The sequence below is a fragment of the Sceloporus occidentalis genome, unplaced genomic scaffold (genome assembly GCF_023333645.1).
Source record: "Sceloporus occidentalis isolate IW3139 unplaced genomic scaffold, rSceOcc1.0.p SCAF_5, whole genome shotgun sequence".
NCBI lineage: Eukaryota > Metazoa > Chordata > Lepidosauria > Squamata > Phrynosomatidae > Sceloporus > Sceloporus occidentalis.
In genome coordinates this window covers 188,371,779-188,391,474 of record NW_028316985.1, presented here as the reverse complement: position 1 = coordinate 188,391,474, position 19,696 = coordinate 188,371,779, and the positions used below count along the sequence as shown (strand labels likewise).

At 55.4% G+C, this 19,696-nt stretch overlaps 2 protein-coding genes across 9 annotated transcripts in view; one reads left to right on the top strand and one right to left on the bottom strand.

Annotated features, from left to right (window-relative positions):
• The window catches only part of RTKN (rhotekin), a 40,523-nt gene extending 37,975 nt beyond the window's left edge, over positions 1-2,548 (top strand). For 4 of the 7 annotated variants that reach the window (XM_089526497.1, XM_089526498.1, XM_089526499.1 and 1 more), the window contains 2 exons: positions 359-463; positions 1,423-2,548. In XM_089526497.1, the coding sequence (XP_089382623.1) occupies positions 359-463; positions 1,423-1,829 (512 nt within the window). In that variant the 3' untranslated portion in view covers positions 1,830-2,548. Of the gene's footprint in view, positions 1-358; positions 464-836; positions 950-1,422 lie in introns of those variants that run through there. The other 3 variants (XM_089526496.1, XM_089526500.1, XM_089526501.1) reach the window with 3 other exon arrangements.
• Positions 2,549-2,697: 149 nt separating this feature from the next.
• LOC149313342 (uncharacterized) lies at positions 2,698-19,681 on the bottom strand. 2 transcript variants are annotated; one of them, XM_089526493.1, is made up of 13 exons: positions 19,458-19,681; positions 16,457-16,509; positions 15,778-15,890; positions 12,233-12,307; positions 8,826-8,963; positions 7,775-7,852; positions 7,504-7,655; positions 6,511-6,568; positions 5,287-5,398; positions 3,573-4,268; positions 3,168-3,286; positions 3,003-3,060; positions 2,698-2,908 (listed from the first exon to the last, which is right to left on the bottom strand). In XM_089526493.1, exons 1-13 carry the CDS (start codon positions 19,553-19,555, stop codon positions 2,820-2,822), a joined length of 1,839 nt encoding a protein of 612 aa, XP_089382619.1. In that variant the 5' UTR covers positions 19,556-19,681; the 3' UTR covers positions 2,698-2,819. The 2 variants fall into 2 exon arrangements, with proteins under 2 accessions (XP_089382619.1, XP_089382620.1); XM_089526494.1 differs by lacking the exon at positions 19,458-19,681 and adding an exon at positions 17,468-19,350.
• Positions 19,682-19,696: the final 15 nt, after the last annotated feature.

Sequence of the window (19,696 nt, the reverse complement as noted above, 5' to 3'; positions counted from 1 at the left end):
CAGGATGCAAACTGAATAAATCAGGGGGGTTTAAGATGTGGGAACAGCAGCACCCAGACTTGCTTTTGGTCTTGACACCTCTTTGGGGGCCCCTTGCGTGGCACAGACTCTGTGGGGCTGCATATCATTATGGGGGGCACCCTTCTGGGCTCCATAGGGCCCCCAGTGAGGAGGAGTGGGCTACAAATGGGGGTGGGATCCTCTCCTTAGCCCAAGGGGGCTGCAAATGGGGTGTGGGGGGCCAGGACACCCTCCTGGAACCCCCCATGTAGAAATAGTGTGGGCTGCAGATGGGGTGTGGAGGCCAGCACCCCCTCCCCAACCTCAGGCCTTTCTCCCCTCCCCTCCTTTCTTGCAGGCCAATGGAAGCACTGCTGCGATGAGCTCATGAAGGTGGAGGCGCCCTCCCCACGCCGCCCCCCGACTCTGCTGGCCAAACAGGGCTCCCTCTACCATGAGATGGGTAAATGGGGTGTGCGTGTGTCTGCTCTGCTCTGCCTTAAATTGGGGTGATGGGAGGGACCCCCTTATGAAGGGGGCTTGCTACGTGTTTTCCTGGTAGCCCCCTGTCCCTAGCACAATTGCAGGGGGCTTTGTGGGAAGGCTGGGGTCTCCCATCTTTTCTGTCCTTTTCTGTGGCTGTCTCTGGGGGTCTCTCTTGCTCTCTGGGGGGCTCCTGCCCCTCCACCTTCCTATGAGTGCTTGCCCCCAACTCTCTGTGTCTATGTGCCTTTAACTCTTTGCTCTCATCCTGCTTTTTCTCTGCATGTCACCCATTTCTCCTTTCTCCTCTCTGTCCCCCTGCTCTGCCCTGTGCTCCCCCATTGCAACGCCAGCTCTTCCTGGCCCTGGGGGGCCACCCTCCGGCTGCGAGGGGCTCCTTTTGCAGGACAACGCTGTCTCTGCCGAGATTCGGGCGCTCCTATCAGCCTATTACAGTGACAGGTGACGTAATTGCCCCTTCCCCAGAAACAGAGTGGGAAGGGGCTGGACACCAGGCTGGGGGGCTCACTTGGGGGGTGGGAGTGGCCCCTTGGGGTGGAGGTTGAGGGGGCAAGGGAGCAGTCAGGGCTTGTGGGGTGGAGGAAGGGCCTCGCAGATGGCATCCCCTCTCCCCAGTGGCCTTCCTGATGACCAGAAGCCCCAAAGCAATTATGCCCTATTACTTGTGGGGCCAGGGACATGTTGGGGGGGGGGGCTTTGAGGGAAGCTCAGATGTTTGTTCTGAAAACCACATGATGGTCCAACAAGCCTTTCAGTACAACCATAGTGGGGAAGGGGTCTGTTGTTGCCTTTACATTGTATGGAGGAAGGGGGCACCTGCAGACAGTGGGGCTGGTTGGCCCCATGGGGAGAGAACGCCAGACCAGAGACGTGGACAGTGGGATAATGCACCCCCCTTGCCTGTCTTCCCCCCACCAGCTATTGAGCCGGCAGACGACATTGAGGCCGTGACGGACATCCTGGCCCGGCGGGTCTCTGACCTGGGTGGCCCACCCTGGCTGTCTCTCTTTGAGGGGGGGTCCCCACGCTGCATCTCTTCAGACAGTGACAGCACTGCCAGCACCAGCCCATGTCCCCCGCCCCCCCGCTGGGGCCGCCCTCGGACCCTCTCTCTGGATGCCAAGCTCAGTACACTGAAGGGGCGCTCAGGGCGCCCTCCCCGGGGGTCCTCACCCACCCCTAGGGCCCGGGGCCCTTCGCCCTCCAGCTCCAGCTCCTCCAGCAGCGGCAGCCCCACACCTAAGCTGGAGCGGACCCCCCGGGCCCATCCTCTCCCCCCTCAACCCAGATTCGACCCTCGCTTGTGGCTCCAGTCGCAAGTCTGAGAAGAAGAGGAAGAGGAAGAGAAAGAGAGTGTTGGCTGCAGGTCAGAAGGATGGAGCAAGGGACTGGGCAGCAGCCTCCTTCAGGCCAAGGGGCTGACCCTCCAACCTCTTTCCCACCCAGTTGCCTTCCTGACTTGACCAGTGACTTCCAGCAACAGGAGAAGGGTCGCCCAGGCCAGCCGTCCAGTAAGGAGTTCTTGGTCCACTTGGACACTTTCCTGACTCTACCTGGCAAGTGGGGTCTGTACCCTGATGGAACTGAGGGGTTTTTTTTTGGGGGGGGACAAAGAGCCCCTTGGGACTGTGGGGTCCATCTTGACTGGAAGTCCTTTGTCTCAGGAACAAAAGCACCTTCCTTCCTTCCTTCGTGAGAAACTGGAATGACTTGGCCTGGACAGTGGAGGAACATTTGTTTGGCGATGCAGGGTGGGCTGCCGGCTGCACATGGGCTCTCCCCCCCCGCAAGCACAAGCAGGAGGCTCCCCTTTGCACCTTCCTGGAAGCCTCCCACCCCAGAAATGGTGCCCCTTCCCACTAGGCTCTCCTCTTCCTAACCATCCCATCGCCCTTTGCTTCAGGGATCTTTTGTGTGCCAATGTGGGGGGCAGGGAGGGTCTCCAAGCACATGTGCCCCACTCAGTTTGTGTCTGTTTCAAGGAGGGGGGCTGCCTCCCCTCTTTACTAATCATTAAAAAGTATTTCAGAGGTTTTTCCCTCCACCTGAGTTCACAGGGCTGGGATGAATGTGGACGATGGGCCCTGGAAGGATGGCACTGGTGCCCAGGAGTGTGATTCCATCTCTGGCATCTTACCCTTCAACCTTATACCCCCCCCCCAAAAAAAAAGTGAGCACCCCGAGAAAGCTGGACCATTTATGCTTTATTGGGGGGGAGGCTGCAGCTGGAAGGGGACCCTTGAAGCAGAAGGAACCTGGAAGGGTGTGTGTGTGTGTTGTGTGAGTGCATGCATGTGTGGGTGCAAGTGGTGGAGTCAAGCCTCTGCTGCCTGCAAGGTGGGGTCCCCAGCATGGTCTATGCATTCCACAAGGGAGGGCTGATCACCAGTTTGTGTCCTCACACCTGGAGAGAAAGGAGCCATTATGGATGTGGGACTAGGACTGCGGGGCGTCCCCCCAATGCACCCTTCCAGGGAGGGAAGAAGAGAGGGGGTTACCTGTCCCAAGGTCCCCCAGTGCTGCTCCAGGGAGCTTGGCACCAGCAGGTGAGTCCACCTGGAAAAGGAAGCCAAAGGCAGAGGAGGTTACCTACAGCTGTCTTGCCAACAGGGACCTCACATTCCCTCCAACCCCCTCCTGCTACCAAATTGGCAAGCGCTTACCTGTTCTCCCGTGCCCAGTCCGTGGCTCATGGGCAATGCACCCTCTTCCTCAGCTCCCATCATCCCCTTGGGCCCAGAGGATGGGGCCAATTCAGCATGGCTTGGTGCTGGGGGGTCATCTGCCAAGACAGACAAAAGAGAGAAGAACTGGGGTCTTGTGGCTCCCTTCATCCCATGGCCAGCCATCCCTTGTGGGTTGGGGACCTCAAACCCAAGGCAGGCTGAGTCTCTGAGCCCTTTCCCCTCCCTTCCCATCTGCAGGGATCATGACGAAGTAGGGGCTGCCCCTCAAAAAGGCAGGGTGCCCCCACCCCAGGCTGAGAATTAGGAAGGCAGTAGGGTGGGGGGGACAGTTGGGCCCCATAGGCCCCCTCCTTGGGGAAAGACCTGGGAAGGAAGGCTTACCTGTTGCAAGGCTCTCTTCCTGTGGGAAGCCATTTGTAGGGAGGGACGGGTTCCCTTGCCCCTCTGCTTGGCTGGGTCCCATCAGATGGTCTGGGCTGCAGGGCGAGGGGCCTGGGGTCCCCCTGTGGGGCAGGGATTCTGCTTGGGAGGAGCCCACTGGCCCCAGGGGTGCATCCTCTGCTTGCGGGGAATTGGAAAGGGAGTGGGGTGGTGGCAGAGAACTGGCCTGGGGAGGGTCACCAAGATGGAGGGCAACCCCAGTGCCTGCAGGAGGGGAGGGGGGACCCAGCTCAGGGGGAGGGGTGGAGGGAGACCCCTCTCCTCCTCCTCCTCCTCCTCCTCCTCCTCCTCCTCCTCTTTCAGGAGTGCTGATCTCCGCCAGAGGGCTAGTAGTAGCCACCATAGGGCTGGACCCTGTGACCGGCAGGGTCCCATTCTCAGGTGGAAGCGGGGTGGGAGAAGCACTTATCTCAAGGACTGGGATGTGAGGGAGGGCTCCAGGCCCAGGTTTGGGGCTGATGGGGGGTGGCAGCTTGGGCTGGCGGGAGCTGGGAAGAGGGGCTGCCCCAGGGCTTGGACCAGAGGGCAGGAAGCCTCCAGAAGAAGAGGGGCTCTGGGAAAGGTCCGGGCGCCGGAAGATGTAGGACGATTCCGTGAGGCTGCGCTGGACGCGGAGGAAAGGCCGCCGTGGCACTCCTGTGGGTAGTGGGGGCAGAAAGAAGAGAGAGGTTAGACACCCCATCAGGGAGGAAGGTGGCCTTGTCCTAAATCTTCCCCCATAGTTTCCCTTGAAGGGTGGGGCACTTGATGCACAGAAGCAGGGGTTCTCCACGTCTTCAGTGGCTCCCAAGAGTCTTACTGGAGACTTGCACCTGCACAGGTTCTCCTCTGGAAGCAGATGGGTTTTTGCCTCTGATGTGCAACAATTGTATTCTGGCACGGAGGCAAAGTATGGACACACATACTGCACATTTGTCTATGCTGTGTTGCCACTGAGCACAAGGGCTGCACAGCACAGTTACTCGTTCCTACAAAGAAGACCACTTCCCGCCTGGCTCTTGGCAAGGGAAGGAAGAAGGGGGGTCTTCCTTTTTTTCAGCTTCCCCTTTTAGATCCTAGAAGGTGGGGGTGGGCAAGAGGAAAGGAGGAGCCTGTCAACTCCCTGCAAACCCAAATAAAGTCCAGGGAGGTTCTTGTATTGCTATGGGATGGAACCGACTGTCCTCCAACAGAGACCAAAACCAGTGCTGAGTAACACTGCAGCTTCCAAGTACGGTTGGGGCTTTCAAGACATTTTAGCCCCCCAAATAGGAATACAGTTGGCCCTCTGTATCCATGGATTATTTATCCACAGATTCAAGTATCTGTGGCTTCAAAATATTTTTAAAAAATAGCTTTCAAAAGGCAAATTTAGCCATTTTCTATAAGGGGCACCATTTTACTATGCCATTGCATTGTATGGATTTTGGTATTCACAAGGAGTCCTGGAACCAAAGCCCAGTGGATATTGACGGCCCACTGTAATAATGATGATGATGGTGATACCCCGTTGTATTTAACAGGATTCAAATGGATTTTAGTATTGATGGGGGGCCTTGGAATGAAACCCCTGGGGACACCAAGGGCCCACTGTGTCCCATATGCAGCTCCCCATCACCCCTCTGTGCTGCCCCTGCCCACCCCATGCATGTGCAGGAGTGAGACCTCAACTCACCTGGCTGGCCCCCCGGGGAGGACGGCTGTTCCAAGGCACTGCCCAAACGCTCTTGCTGCTGGAAGAAGTCCCGGGGGCTGTGGGAGTGCGAGGCTGAGGCGGCCACCTCTCGCTGGTCAGTGGGGAGAGAGAAAGAGGAAGGATCAGTCAGAGTTTCAAGGGGGGCATCAAAGCAATGAGCAAAGGGGCAGGTTGAGGAAGTGCCATGCAGGAGGCAGGACATAAAGGCAGTGCGGGAGGCATTTCCCAACACAATATCCAGGAGTTCTGGGGCCAAAAAGTGCTATGTAACATTCAAAATGACCTGAATAGACTAGAAAGCTGGGCCAAAGCTAACAAAACGAAATTCAACACGGAGAAATGTAAGGTACTGCACTTAGGGCAGAAAAATAAAATGCACAGACATAGGATTATGGGGGACACCTGGCTGAACAAGAGACTTATACGTGTCAAAGGGATCTGGGAGTCCAAGTAGACCATAAATTGAACATGAGTGAACAGTGCGATGCGGCAGCTAAAAAGGCCAATGCAATTTTAGGCTGCATCAATAAAAGTATAGTGTCTAGATCAAGAGAAGTAATTGTGCCACTCTATTCTACTCTGGTCAGGCCTCACTTGGAATAACACTGTGTCCAGTTCTGGGCAAAACAATCCAAAAAGGACACTGAGAAACTGGAGTCATGTGTCCAAAGGAGGGAGACCAAAATGGTGAAGGGTCTGGAAACCATGAAGCCCTATGAGGAGAGACTTAGGGAGCTGGGGTGTTTAGTCTGGAGAAGAGAACGTTAAGAGGTGATATGATAGCCCTCTTTAAATATTTGAAAGGATGTCATATTGAGGAGGGAGCAAGCTTGTTTTCTGCTGCTCCAGAGAACAGGATCCGGAACAATGGATGCAAGCTCCAGGAAAAGAGATTCCAGCTCAACATTAGGAGGAACTTCCTGAGAGTAAGGGCTGTTCAACAGTGGAACTCACTCCTTCCTCGGAGTGTAGTGGAGTGTTCCTCCTTGGAGGTCTTTAAGCAGAGGCTAGATGGCCATCTGTCGGGAATGCTTTGATTTGGATTTCCTGCATGGCAGAATGGGGTTGGACTGGATGGCCCGTGCGGTCTCTTCCAACTCTATGATTCTATGATTCTATAAATGGAGCAGGGGGGGCTTTCTGGATACCCCATTTCCTGGCACAGGTAGGGGCACCACGTGCCCTGGAGACAGAGGGACTCACCTGCCTTCGGGCCTCTTCGTTCCGACGCTCCTCTGCCTCTCGTTGGGCCTGCAGCTTCCTATGGGGGGGAGGGGGGAGACAAATATGGGGAGAAGTAACTAACCCATAGGGCCAGAGACCCCAAACGGAGGGGGGGGGATTCCATAGGGCTAAGTTGTCCTGGAAGGGGTGCTATGGCTGGTAAGTTCCTGTAATAAATATTTGGGTGCCCTTGTCTCCAAGATGGACTGTCTTATGGCTGTCTAAGTGGGCCACTGTTTTAAGCTGGCTGCTTGTGGGGTGAAGGGGGTGCCTGGCTGTGGTGGGATGCATGTGGTCACTCTCCAGACTACCTAGCAAGAGAACTAGAGCTCCATCCTGTGCAATCCTGAGATTTGTAGCATGGTGAGACACTAAGGAGTGCTTTGGCTGAGAATTCTAAGTAACTCCCAAAATTACAAATCCCAGGCCTCCATTGGATGGAGCCAGGACCCTCCAAGTGGAATCCAAGTGGTCTAGTGCCAAAGAGACCATTGCAAATGAAACCCAGGGAGCCACCCTAAGCCATCCATCCATCTCAGTTGTCTCAGTTGCTGACCACTGAATGGCAATGATGACCTGCAGCATTCCTGGCCAGAGTCCTTTTGACCACTGCCCTCGAAATGCCCCCTCGGGGCCCAGAGATGGCCATCCAGCCCTGTTTGAAAGCCCATATGTGACTGTACACATAATCCCACACTATTTTTTTGAAGATAGTCCTGCCCTCTCAGTTTTTACAATGGGCAACATTGCTCAAAACAGGAGACGGGGCCAAAGGGATTGGGGGGGGGATCACCTTCAGCAGAGAAAAGAGGGTCTCCAGCATTGCACAAGGGGCCTCACTCCCATCAAGGAGGAAAGGGGGGTGTCACAGGCAGGGAAAGGCCTTTTGGCCCCCCACCCACTGCCCAGGGTTGGCATGTAGACGAGCAAAGGCTCCACCAGGCATTTCCCATCTCCAAAAAAAGGACCCACCTCTGCTCCTGGATGAGCTGCTCTTTTTCCTGGATGTGCCGTTCCCGCTCTGCAGCCTGCAGGCGTTCTTCTTCCATGCGCTGGCGCTCCCACTGTCGGCGCTCCTCCTGGGCTCGCCTGCGCTCCTCCTCGCGCCGTTCCTCTTCTTCCCTCTATGCCAGGGACCCCAAAGGGGAGTGGGGATGAAGGGTGGCTTGGGCTCCCCTTCTTAACCCACTGTGATGGCTCCTTCCCTCTAACCATGTGCCTGCGCATATGCGCACGCTCTCACCTCAGCCTGGGCCCAGAAGGAGCTCCGCTTGGTGCGCAGGATTTCCAGGGCTGGATTCGTCTTCTTGTAGTTGGTGCCCTGAGGAGGAGGAAGGGGACCAGAAGGCCTGGGTCAAAGGTGGGGTTGGGGAAAGCACCCCATTGCCCACCCAGCCCTCCTCACAAAGGCAGCCTGCACCTGGGGTGGGCAACCCAAGGCAAGGGCTTGTTCCCCCTGCACCCACACAGCCAAATTTTGGGCAAAAATGGCAACCAACAGCAATTTCCAGATGTGATTCCGGGTGTGGAACCCAAAGTGAAGCTGGGGGGACAAGGCAGGGCTAGGGATCCACATCAGAGGTACAGATGAGGCCTTCGGGCAACCTATAGACCCCACTTTGCAGCCCCTGAATTATCCCTGGAACCCCCAAAAACATCTAACCCAGAAAAGCATGTCTGAAAAGTGACTGAAAGCAAAACTGAAAGTGATCTGAGATCACACCCGGTTGCATTGGGACTGGTGGTGTGGCCCCGTGGGGAGCATGGGTGCAAAAAATGACCCCTGTCCTCCTCCCTTATACATTTTGGTTCATTTTCTTCGCATGCATGAATGAAAATATTTTGGAAGCCTCCTTTGTGCTAATGGGCAGCGTTTCTGTATTTATTTATTTTTAAAGAGGGGCAACATTTTTAGGACAGCCCCCCCCACACTGTTCAAAAGATGTATGTGAAAAATGCAACCTGTGTGTGGAAAAGGAAAGATGTTTTTGTGCAGAATACACAAAAACATCTTGCATTTTTCACATTTGAAGTCATTTGCACAGAGAAGCCTGGCCCAAATTGTGCACCTTAACAGAACAACTAAAGCATGGGGCTTCTCCATCTTGTGCAGGGGCAAAAAGTCTCACGGTGGCTAAGCATTTTTTCAAGTCCCATCATCCTGACCGATGGCCATGGCCCAGCATGGGCTAATGGGAGTCAAAAGTCCAAAATGTCCTGGAGGGCCACAGGTTCCTCACCCCGCCTGAAAGGGACTTGCAAACAAGCTGGCTCCAGGGACCCCCTCTCCTTACCACCAGCTCCTCTTGGTCCCCGGGCGGACCCTTCTTGGTAGGAGTGCCGCTTGATGGAGCAGCCAGGGACATCATGCGCGACAGCCTCTCCTGGGTCACCTCCTCAGTCCGGCATGCCTTCACCACCAGGTTGGCTTCCTGCAGAAGGAGAAGGGGAGACAGCTTGGCATTGCCTTGCATGGTCCGGCGGCTGGAGTAGATGGCCTCCAAGTGGCCCCTTGCATTAACAACAGCATGAGGACCATGCATCTGGAGAGTGGGGAAGCCAGGTATGGATGCATGTAAGAGCATGAGCACATGGCCACATCACAGCTGGACTCCTATTTCCCCAACCCACAGGATGCTAGGAAATTCAATATGCTCCAGTGATTTGGGTATGTGGTTATGGCAGTGGTGGGGGATGACGGTCAGCACAGTCATTTGAGCCCCACAGCCTAGGGACAGGGGCAGCAAGACCCCCAGTGTTTCCTCACTGTAAACTCCCAGCAGCCCACCTGTGACCCTTTTACACCATACAAGCTGTAGGGCTATGATCCCATTTTAACTGTCATAGTTCCATCCCATGCAATCCCAGGATTTCTAGTGTAAGGATTGTTGTGTGCTTTTAAGTCATTTCCAAACTTCTGGCAACCCTAAAAGGACTATCTCAGGGTGTACTTGGTCAGGTTTCATCAGAGTGGGCTTGGGCTTTGCCTTCCTCTGAGGCTGAGAGAGTATAACTTGGCCAAGGTCACCAACTGGGTTTCAATGACTGAACAAAAGGGATTTGAAGCCTGGTCCCCAGAGGCATAGTCAAACACTGGAACTAGTACCTCATGCTGGCTCTCTAGTGTAAGGACAGGTACTTAGGGTTCTTAGCCAAAGGGCTCACCAAACTACAAATCCTGATATCCACAGCATGCAGCCATGGAGGTTAAAGTGGAATGGTAGCGCAATAGCAATTGTAGGGCGGAAGGGTCCTTGGAGAGAGACCAGGCTGCCTCCAGACTCAGTCCTGGAGTTCCCAGCAGGGTCCCTTTGAGCAGACTGGCCTTTTCTGCCTCCCATCCAGCCCTTGTTTCCCCTCCCTCTTCCCATCCCAAAATGGACTCACACTTAGGCTGCATCTGCACTGCAGACTTAATGGTTTGACACTGTTTCCACCAACAAGGCTCAATGGGATCCTGGGGCTTGTGGTTTGTTGTGGCACCTGAGCTGCTAAATCTCTCCCAAAACTACAAGTCCCAGAATTCCATAGCACTGAGCCGTGGCTATTAAAGTGGCATTAAACAGCTTTATTTATTGGTTTGAATATTGGACTCTGGAGGCCTGGGTTCAAATCCCTGTTGACCCACTGGGTGGCCATGGAGGGCTGAGTCTTGAGACAGGTCTGAGGCCCTTCCCACCCTATAATTATCACTGCACTACAACTGCACCCAGGGACTTGTAGTTTGGCGAGCCCTCTGGCTAAGAATCTTATATACCTATCCTTACACTAGAGAGCCAGCTTGGTGTAGTCATGCTCTCTCAAGGATAGGGTCACCACAGGGTTGCCATAAGTCAGGAATAACCTGAAGGCACACAACAGCATACATAGGGAGGATACTATTGCAGCAGGGAAGTCAGGGTGCAGAGGAAAACGTTCTGCCTTTTTCTGCATCTGGGCAACCCTAAAAAGACCCTCTCCCAGGGCGTACTTGGTCAGATTTCTTCAGAGTGGGCTCCAATAAATACTCCTAGCCCATTTCCGCCTTGGACCCAGACAGACCCCAGAGCAATGGAGAGCAATGGAGAAGGGGCAGAGCTGGGAAGGATCAAGGGGGAAATCTGGTCTCCAGCCCCCCTCACCCCACACATCTGTGGCTTCCTGGCCCCAGATTCCTGGCATTCTGAGCTCTTGGGAACCAGATGTCTGCAGCTGGCTGAGACCAGACAAGGAAGGAAGGAAGGAGGAAGGGAAGGAGACAGTGCCACTGGGGAGCAAAAAGGGACCCAGACATATGGATCCCATGTGTTTGTGTATGCACACACGAGTGCGCATGTGCACATGCCCTCTGATGATGAGAGAGCAAGCAAGCCCAGGAGAGGGTGCCTACCCTTCAGGAACCAGAGATGCTGGTTGGAATCCTGCTGGTGCTTTACTTGTGCATGCGAGCGATTGGATGTTTTTGTCTGAAGCCAAAACACCTGCATTCAGTTCAAGGTTGCAGAAAGGAAGTTGCGCATGTGGTGTCTCTGTGTATGCTTGTGCATCGCACATCGATTTGCATTTGGTCACCTTCCAATCCCATGCACTGTGCAATTCACAAATAAGGGCAGCACCTTGGCACATTGTGTGCTGCATATACTGTACAAGGTAATGGGATGTTACAGTTTTTTGTGGGTTTTTTGTGCTCTGTGGCCATGTTCTAGAAGAGTTTATTTCTGATGTTTTGCCAGCATCTGTGGCTTTGGTGTCTTCAGAGAAAATGAAGATCTACTCTGGAGCTGCCAGCCACAGATGCTGGTGAAACGTCAGGAATAAACTCTTCTAGAACATGGCTACATAGCCCGAAAAACCCACAAAAAACTATGGATGCTGGCTGTGAAAGCCTTCAACTTCTAATTGGATGTTGAATAAACTACAACTCTGGAGACCAGGTCAGGATTTGATTCCCAGTTTGGCTTGCATCCATTGTTCCGAGAACAGGACCTGGAACAATGGATGCAAGCTCCAGGAAAAGAGATTCCACCTGAACATTAGGAGGAACTTCCTGACAGTAAGGGCTGTTCGGCAGTGGAATGCACTTCCTCGGAAGGTGATAGAGTCTCCTTCCTTGGAGGTCTTTAAACAGAGGCTGGATGGCCATCTGTCATGCTTTGAATTGGATTTCCTGCATGGCAGAAGAAGGGGTTGGACTGGATGGCCCTAGTGGTCTCTTCCAACTCTACGATTCTATGATTCTATGTAAACCCACTGGGTGCCCTTGGGCAAGTCACACTCTCTCAGCCTCAGATGGCAAGGGCAACCCCCCTCTAAATAAATCTTGCCAAAAAATGCCATGCTAGGGGGTAAATGACTTGAAGGTAGACAATAACAGCAACAACATCCACTAATGAGGCAGCTTCTCCTAACTCCCTGGGAGTAGTGCGTCATCTCTCTGCCATAGGATCCCAGCTCCTGGATGTGGGGCAGGGCAGATTGCATTGGGAACGGGGAGGTCACTGCTCCTCCCATTCCAGCTGGGGATTATTGCAGGGCCATTTGCATTCCCATTCCTTCCATGCCTCCCTGAGGATGGCAAGATCTAGATCCCACAAGGAAGGGGCTTCAGAAGAAGTATCCAGGGAGGACTCAGCCCTTGCAGCAGAGTTCAAGAGGAAGGAAGTGATGCTGGGAAGATGAAGGAGGCTGGGCATGGGGAGGGGTAGGGGTGGGTGGGACTCACCTTAAAAAAGGCCCGGATGGAGGGAAGGTGCCCAGTACAGACTTGGCGGCGCTGGTCCGAGACGTTCTCTCCAACCTGGAGGCAAAGAGAGGGTTGAGTCCTTTGCTCCCCTTTCACTCAGCTGTATTTTTGAGGACCCAAGGGAGGTGGCATTTGTCAAGAAAAGGATGCCCAGGGTGGGGGCTCCAGAATCCCGTGACCAGATGTCCTCACTGCGAAGGAGGACAAGGTACCGCAAAATGCAGACGTTCAAGAAGAATGTAGGACATGGGCAAATGAAAGCTAAAAGCACTCATATGAATATAAATTCATGCTTCTTTCTCATACTCAAAATGGAAGGCATTTTGGAATTCCTTCTGGACAGAAGGCTGGCATGTAGGACATGTCCTGGAAAAGGAGGGCATGTGGTCACCCTGTGGGTAGGCCGCCTGCCCCGTTCTGCTCAGCTGCGCCCACAGAGCTTCTTTCGCCACTGAAATGGTCCATGCAAACCCACCTGGCAGCGTCAGCCTCAGCCAGAGAACTATATTGTGGGAGTTAAAAATAATACAGAGAATGACTGACACACAATCATAGACTCATAGGGTTAACTCTCAGTGGATGGGATGCTCCAGTTTTATGGGGACTGAATAGCTGTTCAGGATACACCAAACTCTCTCTTACTCTGTGTATTTTCACCCCACAAAGGGTTGGAATAGATGCCCTTTGAGATTCCTTCCAACTCTTATGACTGCATTAGTCTTTTAAAAAACATCAGAACAGGCTCGGTGCTAAATCTCGGACCAGTCATGGGCCACAAACCTCCACCGCTGACCACAGAATTCCTGTCCTTTTTCCCAACTGAATCACCCCAGTAATTATTAACTCACTGGGATTTAAAGTATGTATGTCCAAATACTCCTCTTAAAAGTTTTGCTTTACAAAAGGCCTTGCCAAGGCTTTGCCTCAAAAGGCTCAACAGAAAGAACTGCTTATGTTTTTCGGAAGCCCTACATAGGAGCCTGCTGGGTGCAAAGGGGACTGGCTGCAGCTGCAGTAGACCTGCACTCTGCACATGCTCTTTGACACTGTTTCACACCCTTCTCCTCCGCCAGGGAAGAGTTCTGGGGCTGCTTTTAAAACCTAGCTCTGGAGCTTTCCCCAAAGAGTGCATGCACACACACATGCCCCCCACACACAGCCTGCCCAAGGGGAGTGTGGCCCCAGGGACCCCTCAGGTCATCTCCTCCTGCCTCCTTCCCTGTCCACTGCCCACCCCCGGCTGCCTTGAGCCCATGATCCCTGGGCCTTAGGAAGCAGAAGGAGAAGACTTGGGGGTGAGGTCACCACCGGGCACCCGGCCAGACCCCTCCTCCCTTCCCCTGCGGCTGGACGCCACCCCACCCCACCTTCCCCAGGCATCTGGGAGGAACGGGAAGGTTCCCACAAACAGGAGCACATCCGCTGGGGCTGGCTGAAATGTCAGCCCTGCTTGTGCATGGCACAGATGAGAGTGAAACAGGGGTGTGCACACACGCCCCACACGCCCCAGCAGAGGGTTCACAACAGGAGGGATGTGGGGAGAAGCTTGTCCCAGGTCGACCGAGGCCCCTCCATGAAAACCACCTGGAGGGCTGTTCAGCTGGAAGAATAAACATGTGCAATGGTGTGTGAGAGAGAGATTTCTGTTTTTCCACTCCGTCTGCCTTCCTCTCCATGTCAGGCACTGGTCCTATTTTTGAACTTGCTTTCTAAAGTTTCTAAAGAGAAAACAGAGCTCCAAGGGACCCCACAAGCCAGTGGCCCAGAAATCAAACAGGAATCCCCCAACACCCCTTTTTGAGCTCATCCTGCCATGAAAGGACATAGGCACTGCATAACAGAGAACCCAAATCCCATCCTAGTGAAGCGACCCAGAAAGATACCATGGTCAATGGTATTAAATGACACTGAGAGGTCCAGCAGAACCAACAGGGACGCACTCCCCCTGTCCAGTTCTCTGCGTCGGTCATCCACCAAGGTGAGTCTTCATCCCATAACCAGACCTGAAGCCAGACTGAAATGGATCCAGATCATCTGTTTCATCCAAAAACGCCTGGGGCTCGGAGGCCGCCACATGCTCCAGAACCTTGCCCCATATTGGAGACTGGCTGATAGTTCTCCAGTACGGTGGGGTCCAAGGCGGACCTCCTCCCACCGGTGGCCTCCCCACAGCCTCTTTCAGGCAAGGTGGAAACCTGCCTTGATGCATTGGGGCATCCCTCACCCACTCGGCCATCCCCCTTTTTTAAGCCAGGGAGGGTATGCACCCAGTCCTGCCCTTATTACTGCACTGCTGCATTTATTAACTGGAGACAATTTACAGCGCTTCATAAATAAAGGTTAATAATCATAATAATAACCAGCTGCTGTGAAAAGGAGGGGGGGCACAGGGAATGACTATTCAAGAGGAGGGGGCCTTCTCAGCTTTGAGGCCAATTTTCTTTTTTGTGATAAAAATAAACACTGGGGGAAAAGAGCAACCCCAAAGCTGAACAGATCCGCCTCCCTCTGAATTGCCATTCCCTGCCCCTTGCTACTTCCATGGTTGGCTTCCTTAGAACCAGTTGCATTAGCCTTCAGTGATTATTCTGTGCCCCCCCCCCCCCAATACACAATCCATGGAGGAGAGATCACCCCACAACCCCCCAATAGTGCATCATGGAGAGGAAGGGAGGCGGAAACCTCAACAATGCCAACTCTAACAATTATGTTCCCGTCTGGAGCAGTCTCAGGGGAAGCCACTGGAGCCCCCAGTCTGCACCAGACCGCAGCGAGAGGAAGGTTTTTGCCTTCTTTGGCCTTGTTTTGGAAAGCCTGGCTCAAGGAGGGAAGACAGAGGGAGGGAGGGAGGGAGGCCCAGCAGAGAGATTTGCACCCGAGATAAGGAGAAGTCCCCCCCAGCCACCGGACAGGACTGTGAGAGAGGCTGCAACTCTGGTCCCAGAGAGGAGTTTCCAAAGTGGCAAGACATTTTGGAATAGGAAATGCCCAGTGGCTCCCTTTGGTCTTTAGGGCTGGGACCCCAGCTCCTGACCCCCACAGAAGCCTGCTTGCTGCCTGCAAGGACCCCCACCGAGGGCTGGAAGGAATCTCCATTCCTGGTTGTTTCTCTGCACAATCGTGGGTTTCCTGACTCTTGCGAAAACCTTGGGAGAACAATAAAGCAGAGGCAAAGATTCTTCGCAGCTTTCAAAGTCTTTGGGGGAATGATCCCAAGCAAAAATGCAGACTATTTGCTCCAGCTGGGAAATGCCAAAATGATTCAGCCCCAGTATGTTTTGCACACTGGTCTCCCCCAACACACAAAATGCTATTTTGAACAGAAAAACCGCAGGCATTTGTGTGCAAAATAATTCTCCAAAAGCTTTCTGAGAGTGGGAATCTCAGGGGAACATCACCCAGAGATCCTGGCACCTCCATGCAGCAGCGAGAACGGTGTGGGATCCAGTCGTCCTTGGTGTGTTTGTGGGGGATGCTGTGAAGATTCGCACCCTTAACATACAGACCCCCCCCCCATGGCTCACCCAGTTGATGAGGACGATGTGCTGCTGCCCTGTGGCACCATCCTGCAGGCGGCACAGACCGTACATGACGCTGCCACTCTGGAAGCGCTTGGCCAGTTCATCGGGACCGCCAGCTGCAAGAAGAGGCAAGAGGTCAGAGGTCAGGAAGGGCCCCGGGGCTCTCACAGGGCCCCGATCTCTGCCTCAGTGTGGGCAAGGCCTGAGCTGCCAGGGCAAGATGCTGAGCCCATTGCGAAGGGATGAGGCAGGTTGCAAGAGGGCAGGGAGACAGCCGTGGGGGCTAAGGCCATGGTTTCCCCAGGGCTGCTGGGACTGTGGGGGAAACCCAGCAAGCAGGCAGACGGGGACCAAGAAGTGGGGAGGGATGCAATTTGGGGCAGGACTCTGCCTGACCTGGCAGGACGTTCCTTGCCCTGGCCCTGACCAGGGAAGGCTCAGCTGGACATCCCTGACTGGGACCAGCTCCAAGAGGCTACCTGGAGTCAGATGGAGCAAGGGAGGGGGGTACAGTTCAGCTGAAGGTGGCCCCCTCCCCACAACAGAGGCCTGAGGCTCCTGGTCTCCCTGCCCCAGAGAGAAGGGAGGTCTCCATTGATTCCCTGGGGCTCAGTTTCCAAGGTGGACAAGGAGGAACAGACCAGGGAAGAGAGCCAAAAAGCAAAGGAGGGTTTGCTCTTACCCCCAGAGTCCAGGAGCTTGAGTTGGTTGGATTTTTCGTAGGTGAAGAGGGCCCTGGATTGGGAAGAGAAGAGAAGGGGGTCAGCATGGGGAGAAGAGCAGACTCCCTTCTGCCCACCTTTCCTTGGCATGAAGGTGGTCCTCCTATCCATGGCATCCATCCCAGCCCAGGAAGGCTCCAAGGGGCCCTCTGGCAGGTGAGGGGTGCCTCTGTGGTGGTCTCCGTCCGCTGCCTGAGCCCCACTTGCTGCCACCCTCCTTGGCATGTGGTCCTCTCATGTGTCTGCCTTTGGGTGCCCCCAGGGCTCTGACACCCACATCACAGCCGCCGCATTTGCTTTTAGCTTGCTTTGGTATGTTTTTAGGCTGTGACTTATTTTCACTGCTTTGTATTTTAATATGCTTTAAGTTGATTTCATAGGACTCTTCCCTGAGATCCTTAGGAAGGAAGCCTGATGCCTTTGGGACTCTCTGTCTCAGGGAAAAGGGTGTGGGAAGGAAGGAAGGAAGGAAGGAAGGAAGGAAGGAAGGAAGGAAGGAAGGGCTGGCCAGGAGCCACTGTCTCTGCCTCTCCAAACAAGGCAGAGGTTTGGTGAGAGAAACAAAGGAAGGAATGTTTCAGGCAGCACCTCCTCCAAGACAGGGCCATGTGCTGCTTGCCAAAGGGGATCATTTAGAGGAGAGACTCTGCTGGAGGCGCTTCTTAGGCCAGGGTTAGCTAAACGGAGCCTCCATTTCCAGAGGCAGCCTACCTACCCAGTGCCAACCACTGCCACTTCCTGCTGTCCTTGAGGCACCTCAGAGGCACTGTCTGGGAAGGTAGGCCCTTCAGCCTGAGGGGTTCCTCTCTTTTGACCAACAACTCCCTCAGGGTTCTGGGGGTCTCTCTGGAGAAGGGGGGCTATGGAAGCCAGAGAAGCACAGACAGCCCCCTCCCCTCGTGACCCATCTAGTTCTCAGGCCCAGGGAGACCAACAGAGAGCTTGCTCACCAGTACCAACAGTTTCTTCACCTGAATGGGAGGAGGTGCAACTGGCCAACAGCAACCATCAGTCTGAGGGGCCCAGCCCCATGGCGAGGGGAAGAAGGTCAGGCACCTCCTCCCTATACCCCCAGCCCCCTTTCTTTGCAGCCCCCTTTCTGTTCCTTTGGGAAGGCAGGCCCTAAGGCCAAGCCCAGCATACAGGATCTTTTGGGGGGCTGGCTGGGATGCTGCCATGCAAACATATGGCAGGCAGCTGCAGGCACACCCTCCCATCTGGGCCCAGTCCCCCTGGAAGCACCGTCTTTGTTGGGAGAAAGGGGTGCCAAGGGCCTTCAAGAGTGGCTGGAGGCAGCCCACACATTTGCCCCAGTCAGAACTGGGGTGGGCCCACATCTGGGCCCAATTCATCATGGGGTGCCATGGCAACATGTTGGGTGCCCAGGTGCTTCAGGAGATGCCCTGCCTGGGAAGGGGAGACACCAAGGCAGAGCAAGGCTGAGAGCAGCCTACTTAGTATTAGTCTTATCATCATCATCATCATCATCATCATCATCAGGGGTAGGCAACCTGCGGCCCGCAGGCCGAATGCAGCCCGGCGAGGCCTTGGGACCGGTCCCAGCCTGGTCCTGCCGCCGATTGCCGCCGGGGCCTTTGGGGGGCAATTGTCTATAGAAGCCTCAGAAACATGCATTTATATGAACTTTTTTTGAAAAATCAGCAAATGTTTTCGTGTCTCCTCCACTTTTTTAAAAAAGTGTCTTCCATTTGAACATTTTGTCCTACATTTGTCCTGGTTGATTTATGAAAAAACTATTTATTTCTTTATTTTTTGGCCTCGCCCCCCCAGTTGTCTGAGGGACAGCAACCCGGCCCCCGGCTCAATAAGGTTGCCTACCCCTGATCATCATCATCATCATCATCATCATCATCATCATCATCATCATCAATTGCTGGCATGTATGCCCTGCTCTTTCGAAGGGCCCTCAGAGCAGCTTCCCAATTCTTAGTTAGCTAACCGGACCTCTGCCCCCCAAGTGGAGGTTGCCCCCCATCTGGGCCCACTCCCTCAGCAAGGACCACCCCCTCCCTCTTTATGGGGTGCCCTGCTTTTGTTCAGGAGATGCCCTGCTGAAAAGGAGGGGCTGCCAGGATGGGCCAATGGGGTGGGCACCCCCACCTCTGCCCCGGATGGGGCATATTCTGGCTTCCTTTGCTGCCAGGGGAGGGGTCCCTCCCTCCCTCTCCTCCGGGGAAGAGGGCCCTAGGCGCCTCCCTTTGGGCGCCGCAGCACCCGCCGGGCCGCCTTCCTGCCCCGGGGGCCCCGGGGGTCTCCTTCCTGCCTGCCTTCCTTCCTTCCTGGGAGGGCTTTTGGGGGGCAGCCAGCCAGGAGGCCCTCCTTCCTAGAGGCCGGGGCCATCATCCCCAGGAGAGAGAGCCAAGGGCCTGCCCTCCCTTTGGCCCCTTCGGAGCCAGCCCCCTCCTCCCCCCGGAGCCAGGCAGCGGCAGGGAAGGGGCCCGGCCTCCCTCCCTCGGGGCCTCCTTCCTTCCTTCGCCCGGGAGTCCAAACTCCAGCGCCGCCGGCCTTTGCCAGCAGCCGGCGCCCGCTCCGACCTTTGCGTCCGCCAAGAGCCCCTTCCAGGCCGGGGATCGGGGGGGAGGGCCCTCCAAGCTGGGCTTCTCTTTCTCGGGCCCTCCTCGGGATGTCGGGGCCCTCCTCCATGGGGCCCTGCCTGCTTTTCCCTCGGGGCCAAAGAGGCGAAGAAGGGGCGGCTGGAAGAAGAGCCGGGGAGGAAGGAAGGAAGGGGCCCTTGGCCCTTGGCTGGCTTTCTCCCGGGGGAGGCTTCGAGCGAAAGGGCCCCAGCTTTGGGGGGAGGCAGGGCCCCCAGGGGCCTTCCCCTCTAGGCCCCCTCCCTCCCTCCCTCCGCAGGGCCTTGGGGCTCTCCCCGGGACCAGGGCCCCTGCCTGCCTGCCTGCCTGCCTGGCTGCCTGGCTGCCTCCTTCCCTGGGGCTGACCCACCAGCTGGCGGCCGCCCTGCCGCTGACCACGTCGCCCTTGGCGGCCAGCAGAGCCAGGCCGTGCGCCTCCAGGTCCAGGGAGCGGCGGGGGCTGCCCATCTCGCCCGACGGAGCGGACCCTCCGGCGGCCAGGGAAGCGGCCAGGCCAAGGCCAGCCAGGCCAAGGCAAGGCAAGGCAAGGCAAGGCAAGGCAAGGCGAGCGCCCGCCCTCCGCCCTCCGGAGCCCCGGCCGGCCCCCGA